This window comes from Akebia trifoliata, unplaced genomic scaffold, assembly GCF_017979445.1.
Source record: "Akebia trifoliata isolate Shusen 1 unplaced genomic scaffold, ASM1797944v1 Contig00835, whole genome shotgun sequence".
NCBI classification, from domain to species: domain Eukaryota; kingdom Viridiplantae; phylum Streptophyta; class Magnoliopsida; order Ranunculales; family Lardizabalaceae; genus Akebia; species Akebia trifoliata.
The window spans coordinates 1-14,801 of NW_028237252.1; the positions used below are offsets into that span (position 1 = coordinate 1).

General features: G+C 40.4%; 2 protein-coding genes across 23 annotated transcripts; one reads left to right on the forward strand and one right to left on the reverse strand.

The window, feature by feature from the left end:
• Positions 1-3,678: 3,678 nt before the first annotated feature.
• On the reverse strand, positions 3,679-5,409 carry LOC147380996 (uncharacterized). The gene has a single exon (XM_086430967.1). It carries the CDS (start codon positions 5,407-5,409, stop codon positions 3,679-3,681), a length of 1,731 nt encoding a protein of 576 aa, XP_086287093.1.
• Positions 5,410-6,531: 1,122 nt separating this feature from the next.
• LOC147380997 (homeobox-leucine zipper protein ATHB-15-like) lies at positions 6,532-13,674 on the forward strand. Of its 22 annotated transcripts, XR_015174861.1 has the most exons (12): positions 6,581-6,968; positions 7,096-7,233; positions 9,008-9,062; positions 9,199-9,305; positions 9,972-10,075; positions 10,206-10,311; positions 10,620-10,688; positions 11,501-11,596; positions 12,374-12,407; positions 12,517-12,663; positions 12,789-12,852; positions 13,367-13,674. XR_015174861.1 is itself a non-coding variant. In XM_086430968.1 (10 exons), exons 1-5 carry the CDS (start codon positions 6,965-6,967, stop codon positions 10,009-10,011), a joined length of 300 nt encoding a protein of 99 aa, XP_086287094.1. In that variant the 5' UTR covers positions 6,532-6,964; the 3' UTR covers positions 10,012-10,311; positions 10,620-10,688; positions 11,501-11,596; positions 12,374-12,407; positions 12,517-12,852; positions 13,367-13,674. The 22 variants fall into 22 exon arrangements, 1 of the variants encoding a protein (XP_086287094.1); XR_015174860.1 differs by having other exon boundaries at positions 6,585-6,968; positions 12,521-12,852; XR_015174855.1 differs by having other exon boundaries at positions 6,586-6,968; positions 9,199-9,301; positions 12,517-12,852.
• The last annotated feature ends 1,127 nt before the right edge of the window (positions 13,675-14,801 follow it).

A 14,801-nucleotide genomic window follows, 5' to 3' on the forward strand; every position in this document is an offset into this window, starting at 1 on the left:
GACCAAGGGCTTTAACCTTCAAACCAACTCCTCAGTTGGGTTCGGTTCCTGTTGAGGGGCCGAGGCTTTGCCTTAAACCAACTCCTTAGTTGGGCTTGGTCCCCGTGGAGGGACCAAGGCTTTAACCTTCAAACCAACTCCTCAGTTAGGCTCGGCTCCTGTTGAGGGGCCGAGGTTTTGCCTTACACCAACTCCTTAGTTGGGCTTGGTCCCCGTGGAGGGACCAAGGCTTTAACCTTCAAACCAACTCCTCAGTTGGGCTCGGCTCCTGTTGAGGAGCCGAGGCTTTCACTTAATAGCAGGCATAGGCGCGAAGATGACTTTATTGATAATATTTCTTCAGGTTGAATACATTCCATAGTGATTGAATTACATCCCCTGTCGATGTCTCCAAGTAGTACGCGCCTGTTTTCCCAACTTTGCGTATGATGTAGGGTCCTTCCCAGTTATAGCCGAGCTTTCCACTATTGGCTTCCTTGGTGTTGGAAAATACATTTCGTAGTACCATATCGCCAACTTTGAACTCCCTGTGACGTACCTTCCGGTCATAAGACCTCTTCAACACCTGTTGGTACCGTGCCAATCTCTCTATAACCCTTTCTCACGTCTCATCCAACCAATCCAAATTCCGAGCCACCATTTCATTGTTGAACTCCGTCTCGGCCACTTGCGTCCTCGTAGTAGGAACCTATATTTTGGTTGGGATAACGGCTTCCGTTCTATAGGCTAGTGCGAACGGGGTGAAACATTTTTCCCTTCTTACCGTAGTCCGGTATGCCCATAGGACGCTGTGTAGCTCGTCCACCCATCTTCCCTTATGTTCCGCCAACTTCTTCTTTAAGTTCCCGAGGATTGTCTTGTTGGATGCTTCAGCTTGACCATTTCCTTGTGGATACCTCGGTGACGACTGTAGTGATCAGATTCTGTATTCCCTGAAGTACGATTGTACGCGGTTGCCCTTGAATTGCGTTCTGTTATCGGAGATCAGCGCATAAAGGATTCCAAAGCGCGTTATGATGTGCTCCCAAGTGAATTTGATAACTTCTTCTTCCCTAATCCGTGTGAGGGGAACAGCTTCAACCCATTTAGTAAAATAATTTGTAGCTACTAGGATGAATAACTTATCCCCCTTTCCCCGAGGTAGAGGTCTGACGATGTCCATTCCCCATATTGAGAACGGCCAGGGTGACTTCATAGGGTGGAGTTCGTTGGCCAGTTGCAGATGCATAGGGGCATGTTTTTGGCATTGATCGCAGGTCCTCACGTATTTCTTACAATCTTCTTGCATCCGGGGCCAAAAGTAGCCCTGGTTGATCACCTTATTGGCAAGCGATCGTCCTCCCGAATGATTGTCGCAGATTCCCTCGTGGATTTCCGCCATTATGAGCTCGGATTCTTCCTTAGCAAGGCATTTGAGAAGTGGTCCCCCGAATGACATCCTATAGAGCTCTTCTCCTACGAGTGTGTATTTTTTGACCTGCCGCAGCAACTTTCTTGCTTCCGCCTTGTCCGCTGGCAGCACCTTTGAGTGTAGATACTGCGTGAACTCTCCTATCCATCCCGAGGTTCGTCCCACCTGTGCGTATTCCTTTTCACCGTGATCTATGCTTGCTTTAGGAAAGTATTCTACCGGTAAAGACCGTCTTTCTGTTTCCCCTAGCATTGAGGCAATGTAGGCCAATGAATCTGCATACCTATTTTCATCCCTCAATATCTGGCATATCTCCACTTGGTCGAACTTCTCAATTTCCCATTTTACTGAGATTAGATATTTCGACATGCGTTCGTCCTTTGCTTCTAATTTCCCATTACACTGGTTTGCTATAAGTTGGGAATCGGTACATAACTTTATCTGACCGATTTCTAACTCGCTTGCCATTCTCAGCCCGTGGATGATTGCCTCGTACTCAGCTTCATTATTCGACGCCCCATACCTGAGTTTGATTATCTTCTCCAGTCTGTCGTTGCTTGGTGTTACAAGTACTATTCCTACCCCCGAGCCTAAGTAATTTGACGAACTATCGACGAAAATCCTCCAGCCTACCTGTTTGTCCCACAACTCCACTTCTTCTGCCCCTTCGTCTTCGTTCTCCAACTCTTCCCAGTTCGGATCTTCAACCGGGAAATCAGCGAGGAAGTCTGCCAACACCTGTCCTTTTAGTACCGTCCGTGACTCGAACTGTAAGTCATATTCGTCGAGAATTACAGCCCATCTCGCCATCCTCCTAGATTTTTCAAATCTGTGCATCATCTCTTTCAATGGGCTGTCCGTCACAACTCGGACACGGTGTGAGAGGAAGTAAGGCCTGAGCTTGTGTGCTGAGTAGACGAGCGACAATCCCACCTTCTCCGTCTTGGTGTACCTCATCTCTGATGGGCCCAACGTTTTGCTGACATAGTAGATAGGGTACTCCCGTCCCATATCAACTTTAAAGAGAACCGAGCTTACCGACGATGAACTTGTTGCCAGGTAAACTCCCAACTCCTCTCCTTCTTCTGGAGAGCTAAGGATCGGTGGCTACCCCAAATACTTCTTCAGGTCGCTAAACGCTGCCTCGCACTCCACACCCCAGGCAAAGTTCTTTTCTTTTTGCAACAACTTGAAGAGTGGACGGCATCGATCGGATACCCTAGAGATAAACCTGTTCAGCGCAGCTATTCTCCCTGCTAATTTCTGCACCTGCTTTTGGTTAGTGGGGTTCGGCATTTCCACCAACGCCCGTATCTAGTCTGGGTTGGCCTCAATACCTCTCCTGGTGATAATGTGCCCGAGGAATTTCCCAGAAGAGACCGCGAAAACACACTTCTTCGGATTCAGCTTCATTCGAAAATTCCTCAGTCGGTCAAAAGTTTACTTGAGGTCTGTCAAATGGTCTCCTGCTTTCTTACTTTTTACTAATAAATCGTCGATATATACCTCTACAGTTTTTTCGATTAATCCTTCGAACATCTTTGTCACGAGTCTCTGGTAAGTGGCCCTGGCATTTCTCAAGCCGAACGGCATGACCTTAAAATAGAACAGCCCCTGCTCGGTGATGAATGATGTTCGTTCCTGATCCTCCACTGGTAGGGGGATTTGATTATACCCCGAGTAACCGTCCATAAATGACATTCTCTCATGCCCGGCAGTAGCGTCGACCAACTTATCGATCCTTGGCAGCGGGAAGCTATCCTTTGGACATGCTTTGTTTAGGTTTGTAAAGTCGATGCACACTCTCACCCTCCCGTCCTTCTTCGGTACTGCCACTATATTCGCTATCCACTCTGGGTAATCTACTTCCCTGATAAACCCAGCCTTTAATAGCTTCTCGATTTCCTCATTTACCCCTGCCTGAGGCACGGAGACAGCCTCCTCGGCTTCTATCTAACAGGTCGGAAGTTTTCATCAATATTTAGTCTATGGCACGTCACCAAGGGGTCAATTCCGGGCATGTCCTCCAATGACCACGCAAACACGTCCTTGTTTGCCCTCAGAAGTTTGAGCAATGCTGCCTTCTCCTCCCGCAACATTGTGGTGCCAATACTAACTAGCTGACCTCCGTCATCGTCGAGATCCATGGCTTCAACTTCCTCAACTGTTACCCGCTGCTCCCGTTGTAGATGCTTCTGTAATTACTATGATGCCTCGCTCCCGGTTGGTGGCTCCTTTCTCTTCTTCTGAGGAATGGCCTCGGTGCCTCATCCTTGTTTCAAGGTCAGGTGAAAACACCTCTGCACCATCTCCTGGTCACCCCTGATCTCCATTATTCCTTCCTTGCTCAGGAATTGAATAATTTGATGATAGGTTGACGGGACTGCCCTCATCTCGTGTATCCACCTCCGCCCCAGGATCACTTTATAGGCTGAGTCCGCATCTATTACCACGAATCTTGTCATTACCACTTTTGACCCTGCCGTGATCGGGAGTGTGATTTCTCCCACCGAACTGCTCGGAACACCATTGAACCCATAGACGAGGGTCGGTGTCGGTTCCAAACTCTCTGAAACCCCTATCCTCTTTGCCGCGCTTAAGAAAAGAATATCCACTGCACTTTTCGAATCCACCAGTATCCTACGGAGCTCGACGTTTCCCACTGGGAGTGCAATCACCAGTGCGTCCTGATGGGGCCTTGCCGTTCCCTTCAGGTCATCCTCTGTGAACACAATTTCCCGGGAATCCGCTCCGTTGCTCGTCGTTCCTGCTACCCGTACTCCTGATGCCACACTGTTGACCCCAACCATATGTCGGATCTTTTTTACTCTTTCCCAAATCACCTGCCTAGATGGCACTTCGGTCCCCAACACCCCTGTGATGGTATGAACTATCCTACGTTCTTCCGTTTCTCGACGCCTTCCTTTGGTCGGCCATCTTTGTTTGGGCTTCCGTTCGGCTCTGTCGGTGGTTTCCCCTCTTCTTCCTCTTCCCGCCGAGACATACCTTTTGAGCTTCCCTACTTCGATCATATCCTGGATGATATGGCGCAACCTGTAACAATCCTCGGTAGGGTGGTCCTCAGCCTCATGGTACTCGCAGTATGATTTTTCGGGTTTCCCCTTATACCCCCGGGGTGGTTGAATGAAATCAGGTTCTCCCTTTATGTGCCTTAGTATCATAGATAGTTTTTCATTGAGCGGTGTATACACCCGGCCTCTGTTCCACCTTGACTGCTCGTTCGAATCTCTCCACCTTTTCTTGCTTCCTTCCCCTCCGAGGTGAGCCGGTACCTTTGTAGCATCAATTTCCCCTTCGCTGTTGGCCACTGTCTGAGCACTTCGTCTCCTGTCTTTCACGGATTCCTCTACGAGAATGTACTTTTCAACCTTTGCATACAAATCTTCCAAACGAGTTGGGTCAGACTTGATTAAAGACTCAAGCAACCGTGTTCCCGGGATGACTGCAGCGATATACGCCGCGCAGGCTGTTGCCTCATCCATGCCTTCTACATCCAGGGCCTTCGTTCGAAAACGAGTTACGAATGACCTGATACTCTCCCCAGCCTCCTGTCGAAGGTTAAATAGAGTGTTAACTCCGACCTTCTTCCTTCGCAAGTGCACGAACTGCCCAACGAACGTTTCCTCTAACTCGGAAAAGTTCGTAATGGACCCAGCTGGTAAAGCCTGGAACCACATCATGGCCCCGAGCCTCAAGGTTGATGAAAATAGCTTACAGAGTAATGAATCATCGTTCTGGTACAACACCATCTGACTTCTGTAATGCAGAATATGGTCCATAGGATCTCGCGTTCCGTCATAGGTTTCAAACTTCGGCATGTGGAACGATCTGGGTGGTTCCGAATTCATTATCATTGATGAGAATGGTGTCCCCTTGAGTTCCCGGATTGCGTTCCGTACCTTTTGTGCGGGATCCTTCCCTCGTGCGAATTCCTTATCCCTCCTCCTGAGCATTTCCTCCACTTCCTTCCTCGTCATTATTTCTTTAATTTCAGAGCTTCCTTACTGCGTTTTGACTGCTGCTGAGTTTTCGGTCCAGTCTGCCTCTGTCCGTGCTGTTCAGACAACATGATTACTACTTCACTCTACGCCTGTGCCTTCTTCGGTTTCCGCACGCTCACTTAGCCTTTGCTTGAGCTCTTCATTTTCCCTCCTTATGTTCATTATCTCATCATTCTGTTTTTCCAACCTCCTGCACATTTCCTCCCTCATCTCCGTGAGTAAGTTGTACATTGCAAGCATTAGGTTTTGCGCGTTTGGAGGTGAGTCTGCTGGTAGTGGATTTGATGGCTCTCCACGATTTTCGCCTCTAGCCCTTCCCATCTTGGTCGTTTTTCTCCTTGTAAGTTTCCCACAAACGGTGCCAAATTGTAAATGTAAGAATTTGCTCTACACTTTTCTTCTCTCCTAGCTCGGGCGGACCTGCAAATCAGTCCACTCCGACGATCAAGTTAGACAAATTGATCAGTGTAATTTAGTTTTAGAGAGAAGAAGAAATCGAACCTCTTTTACCCATAGTCTTTTTCCTTCTATAGGCATTAAACTGGTTCGTTTTCTGTGCCACCCTTTGAGGTGACCTAGGGCAGTTAGCTCACTCCCTGACATGTCAGCTGCAGGAGTTGTTGCAACTGCCCTGCCACTTCTGGGATGATTAGAGCGGATTTGACATGACGTGAGTTGTTAATGCTGTCAATCAACTGACGCATATGTCAGATCCGTATAACCGACCTATAATGCCATTACCCGTACTACCTAATCGATCGGTGACTCAGGTCCGAGCTAAACATCCATTTGCACCTGAGGAGTTCAATCTGCTGGGCCTACCTATCAGGCCATTCGAGCCTTGGATCTATACTTCCGAGCTTAATTTCCTGCCACGTGTCCTTATTTCAGAATTTCCCCCACAGATAGCATTGGTCAAATGATTAGGTCGTTATTCCCGAACATTGGCCAGACCATTATATTGTAATTATATTTACAATGGTAGCTGAATAGGATTTCATTATTAAAACATTATTAGGAAGTCGCATTAGTTTGTATGAAGGTTGGTACTGTTTCGCCCCCTTTCCTTGTATCTTAACATGCCCCGAAGAAGATTCCAAGGCAAAATTCCTTTTAGAAACGCTTTCTAAAGCACTATGTTAAAAAAGTCCAAATACAACAGCAAGATTTATGGTCTTGAGCCGTCAAATATCTTATAGCTCAATTCGTGGGCTTGAGTCCGACGAACTGGGCTTGATTTTTTTTATTTTGTTTATTTTAATACAAGAGAAAAAAATAAATAAAATCAAAACTAATTTCATGAGAGAGCCAAAGAAGAGGGGAAGGTTCTATTCTCTCGATCGATATGAGATTAAACCCTATCCTACTAAACGTAGGTTTCTCTATCGCGATCTCTCGTTCGATCTCTAATTTTCTCTCCATCACTCTCATATTTTTCTTATCTTTATCTCTCTCGAACATCACCCAAAACCCTTTAATCTAGGTCAGATTCGAGTTTGAACAACTGAATTAAGGTTACAGAGCTGCATCAATGGGTAAGAACAACTAGATCTCGATCTGATCTTTTCTTTTGTTTAGAAGTTCTTTCATGAAATATGTCTCTGTTAATCATCCATTTACTTGGATTTGAGTTTGATTTTTTTTTTTTATAAATCTGAGCAGAGAGGATCAAGGTTCATGATCTGTTGAACCAATTGAACGATTTTGGGCTATAACACTCGGATTTCTCTGTTAATATTGGGTTCAGACAAGTTTGTAGCATCTCAATGAATTGAGAGGGGCATCTCATAAATAATCTAGGTCAAGAACTCAATTTATGATTTATAATTATTTATGTTGTTGATTCTCTTCATAGTCTAGTGTTCACTCAAATTTTACTAGTAATTTCCCAAAAGCAAAAAAAAAAAAAAAGATTTTGAGAGAAATTTACAACAACAAGAAGTACTTGCCACTTGACCTTCGACCTAAGAAATCCAAAACCATCAGGAGATGCCTTACTAAGCACTAGGAAATCATCTCATTTTAGGTATAATTTCTTAGTTGGGATCCTTTAACACTTTTGTTTTCAAATTATTTTAATTGGTTCATATTTGTACTTTTAACGATCTTGATTTTTAGTTGACGGCTTAGTTACATTAATCTATGGACGGAACACATAAATCTATAGATCTCACACATTAATTCATATTTCTGAATTAGTCGTCATGAACTAATCACATTCAGCACTTGGAGGATTCTCTGGTTTTCAATCTTAAATTATTTTAATTGGTTCATATTTGTATTTTTAATGATCCTGATTTTTAGTTCACGGCTTAGTTACATTAATCTATGGACGGAACACATTAATCTATAGATCTCACACATTAATTCATATTTTTGAATTAGTCGTCATGAACTAATCACATTCAGCACTTGGAGGATTCTCTGGTTTTCAATCTTAAATTCTTATATGTTTGGGTGATAAAACAAGTAATTATGTCTTTTTCACTTGCACTGATGAATATATTACGTTGTTTCTTTCTATATTGCTTGATTCTCATTTGGGAAGTCTTTAAGAATAAATAATCATTATTGACAGATGCATAAGAGTTGTTTCTATTATATTAAAAATGTTGTATAATCATTTTGTTATGATGCATTTGATATTCTGAATTTTTTACATCATTCACCAATAACTTATCATGATTTTTTAAGGGCCTAGATCCACTGATCTTTTGGTGACATGTTGTGATGCAACTTCAGGGTAGTGCGTTCAGTCCATGCAAAAACAATTAAAAAAATAAATAACACTTAATGGAGTCATATTATTTCTCATAAATCAATATTGATTTATTGTTGTCGCTTTTGTAGCTTCGGAGATTGTTTAAAACAATTAGTTTCTTATAAATAAAAAAAGAATTACTTTCTTGTCATCAAGGTGTAGACTACTCTTGAGTCATTTAATGTTTGAAGAGATTGTAAATATATTTCTTACTGTTATCTTCGGTATTAGGTTTACTTGATATTATCTGTCCAATTGTTCGAAATTGTATATATGTGGTAGGAATTTTAGTGTTTTGTTTAAGGGTTTTATCTTTTGTCTTTGATAATCTTGGGTGATAATGATAGATGATGAGTAGGGGTCAGTTTGTTCATGTGACGATTTTGTTGTATGTTGCTAATGAGAGTTTATGTTTGTATTTTTCCTAGACTTCTGTCCATTGCAGAGGAAAGTTTTAACAAAGTTTCTTTCAAAAGCCACTGGAATTGCTGTGGTGTGGGTCCAAATGCCTGGAATGAAGTTTTTTTTCTCTTCCCTATTTTTCAATCAATGTGATCAACACTTGGTTTATAATTTAATCAAAATATAAAAGTGGTTTATATTTTAATCTAAATGTGGAATAAAAGATCATTTTTTGGTCCTTTCAAGTCCTCACAAAAAAATCCAATATGCCATCAGAACTTCGTGGACACTAGTGCAAAACTTAGTTACCACATACTTAGAACATAATTTTATAGTATTCTCTTATCTTCTTCCACTATTTTAATTTTTAATTCTGTTTTGATTTGCATAACTTGTTTCGGATTCCATTAGAATCGTTGCAATTTCTCATGGTTGCGCTGGAGTGGCAGCACGAGCCTACAGCCTGGTAGGTCTTGAACCTACATGGTTAAGTTCTTTTTGTTTTTAGTGTCCGGTCTTTGACTCTATTTTGCTTGGTCTTCTGATTTTCATAAGTGATTTGGTAAGGAAGTTTAATTAGTTAAGATTCTTCTAAGTTGTAGAAATCCTCAAAGATTGGTCTTGGTGGTTCCGCAACTACCGAGTTGTTGATGTGCTTAACATGCTACTCACTAGAAATGGTGGAACCATCGAGCTGCTTTACATGTAGGTAGGTACTAATCGCCATATGAATGCCATAAATGCCCACATGCTAAACTTTGCACTCTTACTGAATTTTTAAATTCTTCCCTCTTAATTTACTGCCAATCCAATACACTGCCAAGTCTTTTTTCCTTTCCTCCTCAACTATATGGTACATTTGAAGCTTGGAAAGCTTGTGGCATTCTGTTAATAAAACAAAACAGATTATAGATTATCCCCAAGATGTGTGTTAATTCTTTCTTTGGTGATTAAATTTTACATGTGAATTGGGGTGGCGATAACAAATGTTGAAGTGGCAATAGAATCTCTCTTATTTACTTGATTTGGCCTTGGGGTGGCAAGAACAAGTTTTACATGTCATTCTTGTATTTTATAATGTCAAATAAGCATTCTCCTGAGAAAAATGGTTGCTTTGCAGCTTATGTGCTTTATAAATTCAAATTTTCTGCACAGTTTTGTGTATGGATGTTGTTATTGCCACTGACATTGCATTACCTATTTCAGCAAATTAGTATTGAAATGATGCTTTCCCTGGAACTGGTCTAGAGTATTGAAAGAACATTGAAAATGTCATGATGTGTTTTAAAGATTTTGAGTTAGATTTATATTTCAAGTTCAAGAGAATAGTGCAATTTTGAAATCTGAACAGATCCCCTTGTAAAATGAATTCCAGGAGTCTTAGAGATTGCACATTTTATGGAGGATTTCACTGATAACTTGGCATGCATGATAATCTTGTAATGCCTCACTAGCAGAGAATAGTCAAGCAAGCTATTGGTATTGGTTGTATTGAGCCATTTCCCATCCTCAACTGTCGTATCCTTTCTCTTTTTTATATTCTTTTTTTTTTTCATATGGACAAAGGATTACTTGATTGATTCTTACAGTGCACACTTTGTTTTGGCAGGTAAGCTACATTAAGGGGACATCTCACATAAGAACTATAAAACCCGAGCTTGGGGCACCACTTTATAAGAGGCTGTTCATAGCTTAGAGGAACATTTGGTTGCTGAGTATGTATATCCATCTTTCCATCCTCTTTTATTTGTTTCCCATTTGTATCTTTTGGACACTATCTAAATAAGCAACTAGGGCCGGTAAAATTCTCATCTCTTTTGGAAAGAATTCCCCATCAGAACTAACTTTCAGAAATTTCATTATCTCTCTTCAATTATATATATAAGATTTTGGAACTCTTAAACAATGGCATTACTTGAACACCTTGGTGGTTCAGAAAATTTGGCATTAATGAAATTAAATAAAACCATATGTGGCGTGGATGTATTATGCTATATTCTTGGTTTAACCTTTACTTGTACAGATGGCTTGGGAGCTATGCTTGCAACTCACTTGGACACGCCTCGTGTTTGTATTGGATGTATGAAATCAGGTGAATTTTTCTCTGAGCCGTGAGTTTATTCATAAAACTCTTGTTCAATGTTCAATTCTTAAGAAGATGAGTTGTAGCTTATCCAAAAGGGTCATATCTCACTAATTCATAGACTGAAAATTCTTGTGGGGGCAAGTGCCCCCATAGCCCCCACTCTAAATCTGCTCCCGAGGGTACTCACATCAAAACCACACCATGAAGGGTGCTCATCTCTCTAGTCATTCCAACAGCTCCATCTATCCATGTCTCTCTTTCTCCCTTAATACCCACATCCAGTTACTCACTAAGCTTCCAGATTTCCACTATATGGCCTTAATGATACACTTGCATTCCTGATTATTTGGAGTAGTAGTTGTGATGGGTTTTGCTAATTTTATGCACTTCATTGTTCTGCGAAATTTCTGTAACCTCCATCTCCAGAATAAACAATCCAGATCCTTCACCATGTAGAATACCATTTTTCTTTCCTAATCCTGCGCATATCGGATCATACACAATTAGTATGGGGTGAATGGCACTTATGGGACATTTTTTGGAAACCAATGTTGGGTTGCATATCCCAAGAATGAATCAAAATAAGTTGAATAAGAGGCATATCCAGGGGTGCTCATCTGTGGGCAATTTCTCTCTTCTTGGTGTTTGAAGCAACTGTTTTGGGTGTCATTAGATATGATAAAAGTTTAAAAGTACCAAATCAATAGAGATGGCTACAATTTATTTATCTTTGCTACCTAAAATGTCTTTAAATGTTTGGCAATATGCGAACAAAGGGCCAATGATCTTCATAACAGTATTCTTGTATCATTCTACAGGATAGTCTTGTGGAGGCACCTGAGGAGCTTGCAAAGAAGACAAAATTGTTCTTTGCTCATGCTGTAGATACCTGGGATGCTGAGTTCTATACCAAGGTCAATGATGATGTTTATGTTAATATTGATAAGTACTCTCATTGATTAGATTACGAGGCATCTTAGTGCGTCTCTGTTATACTTTATGTCAGACTTAACGGATGAGTTCTTTATTTAAGAATATACTTGGCATAACATGTTAAACAAAATTTGACATGGAAATTAGTACTTGGTCATGAGCTTCAAGCATTCTTTTATGTTTTTTTTTCCCTTGCAATACCAAATTTAGCTTTTAATTGTATTTCTTTTTTGTCTGGATGATATTTGCAAGCTTTTGTGGTTTGATTCATTGGTTTACTTATGAAAAATTAACTAGTTGAAATGTTTTATAGTTAGATTCATGATAGATTGACTAAAACTGGGGTGATTCGGGCAAATTTTATAGGTTTGATGACTGAGAATTTTAAATTTGTTGGTTAACTCACTCTTGTACGCATATAGTTATATATTCAATGTTGCGATTATTGTGAGGGCAACTCAATTCCTCAGTACTAAATCATGCAGAATATCATATAAATACTCAATTATCAACATTCACAAGGAAGCAAGACTATTTCTTATACAGACCTACCTACTAGTTTCAAACCATACCTTTTATATAGAAGGCCATATGGAAAATTGATCATTCTATATGCCTTATTTTCAATTTCAGACTACGCATCATGTTTGTTGCTTGTTTACTCATTCTTCCCCTTCGTTTTGCTCAAGTCTCGACTTTCTTTTATGATTCTTTTATTCTACGTATCCCTTGTTAAATATGTTTCTTGTTTCCAACAGGTACTTCCACCATGCTTCTAGTGAGATGTTTGTAGTATCCTAAGCATTGGCGCAGTTTGTTTCAATAAACAATTCAGTTTTTTTTTATATTTTTAAAGTTCCCTTAGTGCGTTTAGTTCCTGTACTCCTTTCATCTATACAAGACAGATATGTTGATTTTTATTGAGTTGGTGGCAAAGCTATTCTTCATACATATGCCCACGATGATGTTAGCGTCGGATCATGGTTCATCGGGCTCGATGTCAAGCATATTGATGAAGGGAAATTTTGCTGCTCATCCTGGTCTTCAGGTATAGCTTTCTAACTCATTCACTTGTCCACTCACAAGTGAATGAGGGGCATCTGAATATCGACTACAAAAGACTAACGATACGCAGAGTCGGGGATCGAATAACCGATTAAATGGTTTGGGCAGAATATGGCAGGATGCAGAGAACAGGGTTTATTTAATCAAAGAGCTTGATAGGATTACTAGTCGGGTAAAGTTTTGTTTCAATTTTTTATTTTTTTTTAGGTTGAAATTCAATTATTATGGAATTGCTGATTGGTGACTAGGACCAGTGATTTTAGTTGAAAATGTACAGTTGCGTGTCACACGTCTTCATCGTAATTTTTTTTCATATAATTGGTGTGTGTCATGATTGATCTCAATTTCGTTTATTGTGATTAGTGAATTAGAGGATTGTGCTATTATTTGTTAAACCTCCAAAATTCGACAGTCATACTCTATGGATTTTTTTTGTTTTTATTGAATCTTATTCTCCAATAATTTGATAGTCCAGGGCCGTCAAAAAAAAAATTCTACAAGAAAATATTTGACGAGCATATTTGACGGGAGAGTCCGTCAAATTTCTCAAAATTTGACGGGCTAAGACTGTTAAATATGGGCTTTTTTTCACATAGTGAAGAGTAAATAAATAACGTTCCTACTGTGGAGAAAGTTCCGTATCGTTTGCTGACAACATATTGTTTCCTCTGATTTTTTTCATGCAGAGCTTGTTGTTATATTGGAGAGAGTGAGAAGTGAACTAAAACATCTGTGGAACTATGGGACTGATGCATCATCATCATCCATAGAGGGTAATGGAGGTTACTTAGTTCAGGTTGTCAGTTCTCACTGTTTTTGGCTTTAATAACCACATCTCATCAAACTTGAGATATTAAATGCATTTATTACACCAGTATCTAATATAAAATTATGAGCAAATCATTCCATGTTCTATTGGCATTATCTATTAGATGCAAAAGAGAATTCTAATGATTTGTTTTTTTGCATGAAATAAATTAGAAAATTAGACTTCTATCCATTATTTCAAAAGGAGATATTAAATGCACATCTCACCAGACTTGGTCATATTATTGTCAAAAGTGGGTCAGATGAGAAATCCATTCACTACGTGAAAATACACAAAATTCGACGGTCCAAAATCGTCGAATTATGTAACTATTCATCGGCCTCGACCATCGAATTCATCCCTCGAATTGGGCCTTGTCGAAAAAAAATTCGACGGTTGAGAACCATAGAATTTTTATATAATTCGACGGCCCAAAATTGTTGAATTTTATAAATTAGGCAACCCCAAAACGTTGAATTTTACAAATTAGACGGCCCAAAACCATTGAATTTAGTAATTCGACGGTTCAAAACTGTCGAATTCAGAATTTTTAACAAAATTTTGACGGCTTTAGGCCGTCGAATATTATATTTTCAACTGTCAACTTAATTTAAAGACTAATGAAAATTCTTTTTTATGCATTTGTCTTCAACCTATACCTGCGAAAAAAATCACACATTTATATCCATGTCAACATTCACATCCCATCCACACCAATTTGCATAAGCATTCTGTAGACACCCAAATTTGAGCGGGCCCTCGACGCAAAGTGCCCCAAAAATAGCAAAAATCGGAATGGACTCCGAAGTCCAAACCTACCAAAAATCCTATAAATTTTGTCATCTTATTTTTAATAAACGGCCCAAGGCCTTTCACGTGGCCCACGGACCAAACTCAACCCAAGTCTAAGCCTATTTAACCCAATCCAAACTAAACCCATCACCTAAGCCCATCTAAATTAACCCTACCCATCAAAACACCAAAGCCCAAAACCCAAAGTCCAATTCATTACCCAAAGCCCAATTCATTACCCAAATCCAACATCACAACCAATCACCACAATCATCAAGGTGTGACACATGTCATCACCCCATCTCACCTCCCTCATCCAACCAACCAACTCCATTACTTCCCTCCAAAAATTAATTCAACCCATAACTCTACCCTAACCTATCCTATCCATTCTCTCAAATCAAACACTTATAACCTATCACCCTCCCCTAATTTACTCCCATCATTTCCTACAAAACCCATCTCTACAACCTACACCTACACCCATCCTCTCAAATCAAACACTCATCCTTTCCCATCAA

Bases quoted from the DNA above. Each gene is read 5' to 3' on its own strand.
- LOC147380996 (XM_086430967.1), bottom strand. From the start codon at position 5,409: ATGACGAGGAAGGAAGTGGAGGAAATGCTCAGGAGGAGGGATAAGGAA.
- LOC147380997 (XM_086430968.1), top strand. The intron at 9,063-9,192 runs GTAGGTCTTGAA...GATTCTTCTAAG, and splicing joins CAGCACGAGCCTACAGCCTG to TTGTAGAAATCCTCAAAGAT. The intron at 9,302-9,971 runs GTAGGTAGGTAC...AATGAATTCCAG, and splicing joins ACCATCGAGCTGCTTTACAT to GAGTCTTAGAGATTGCACAT.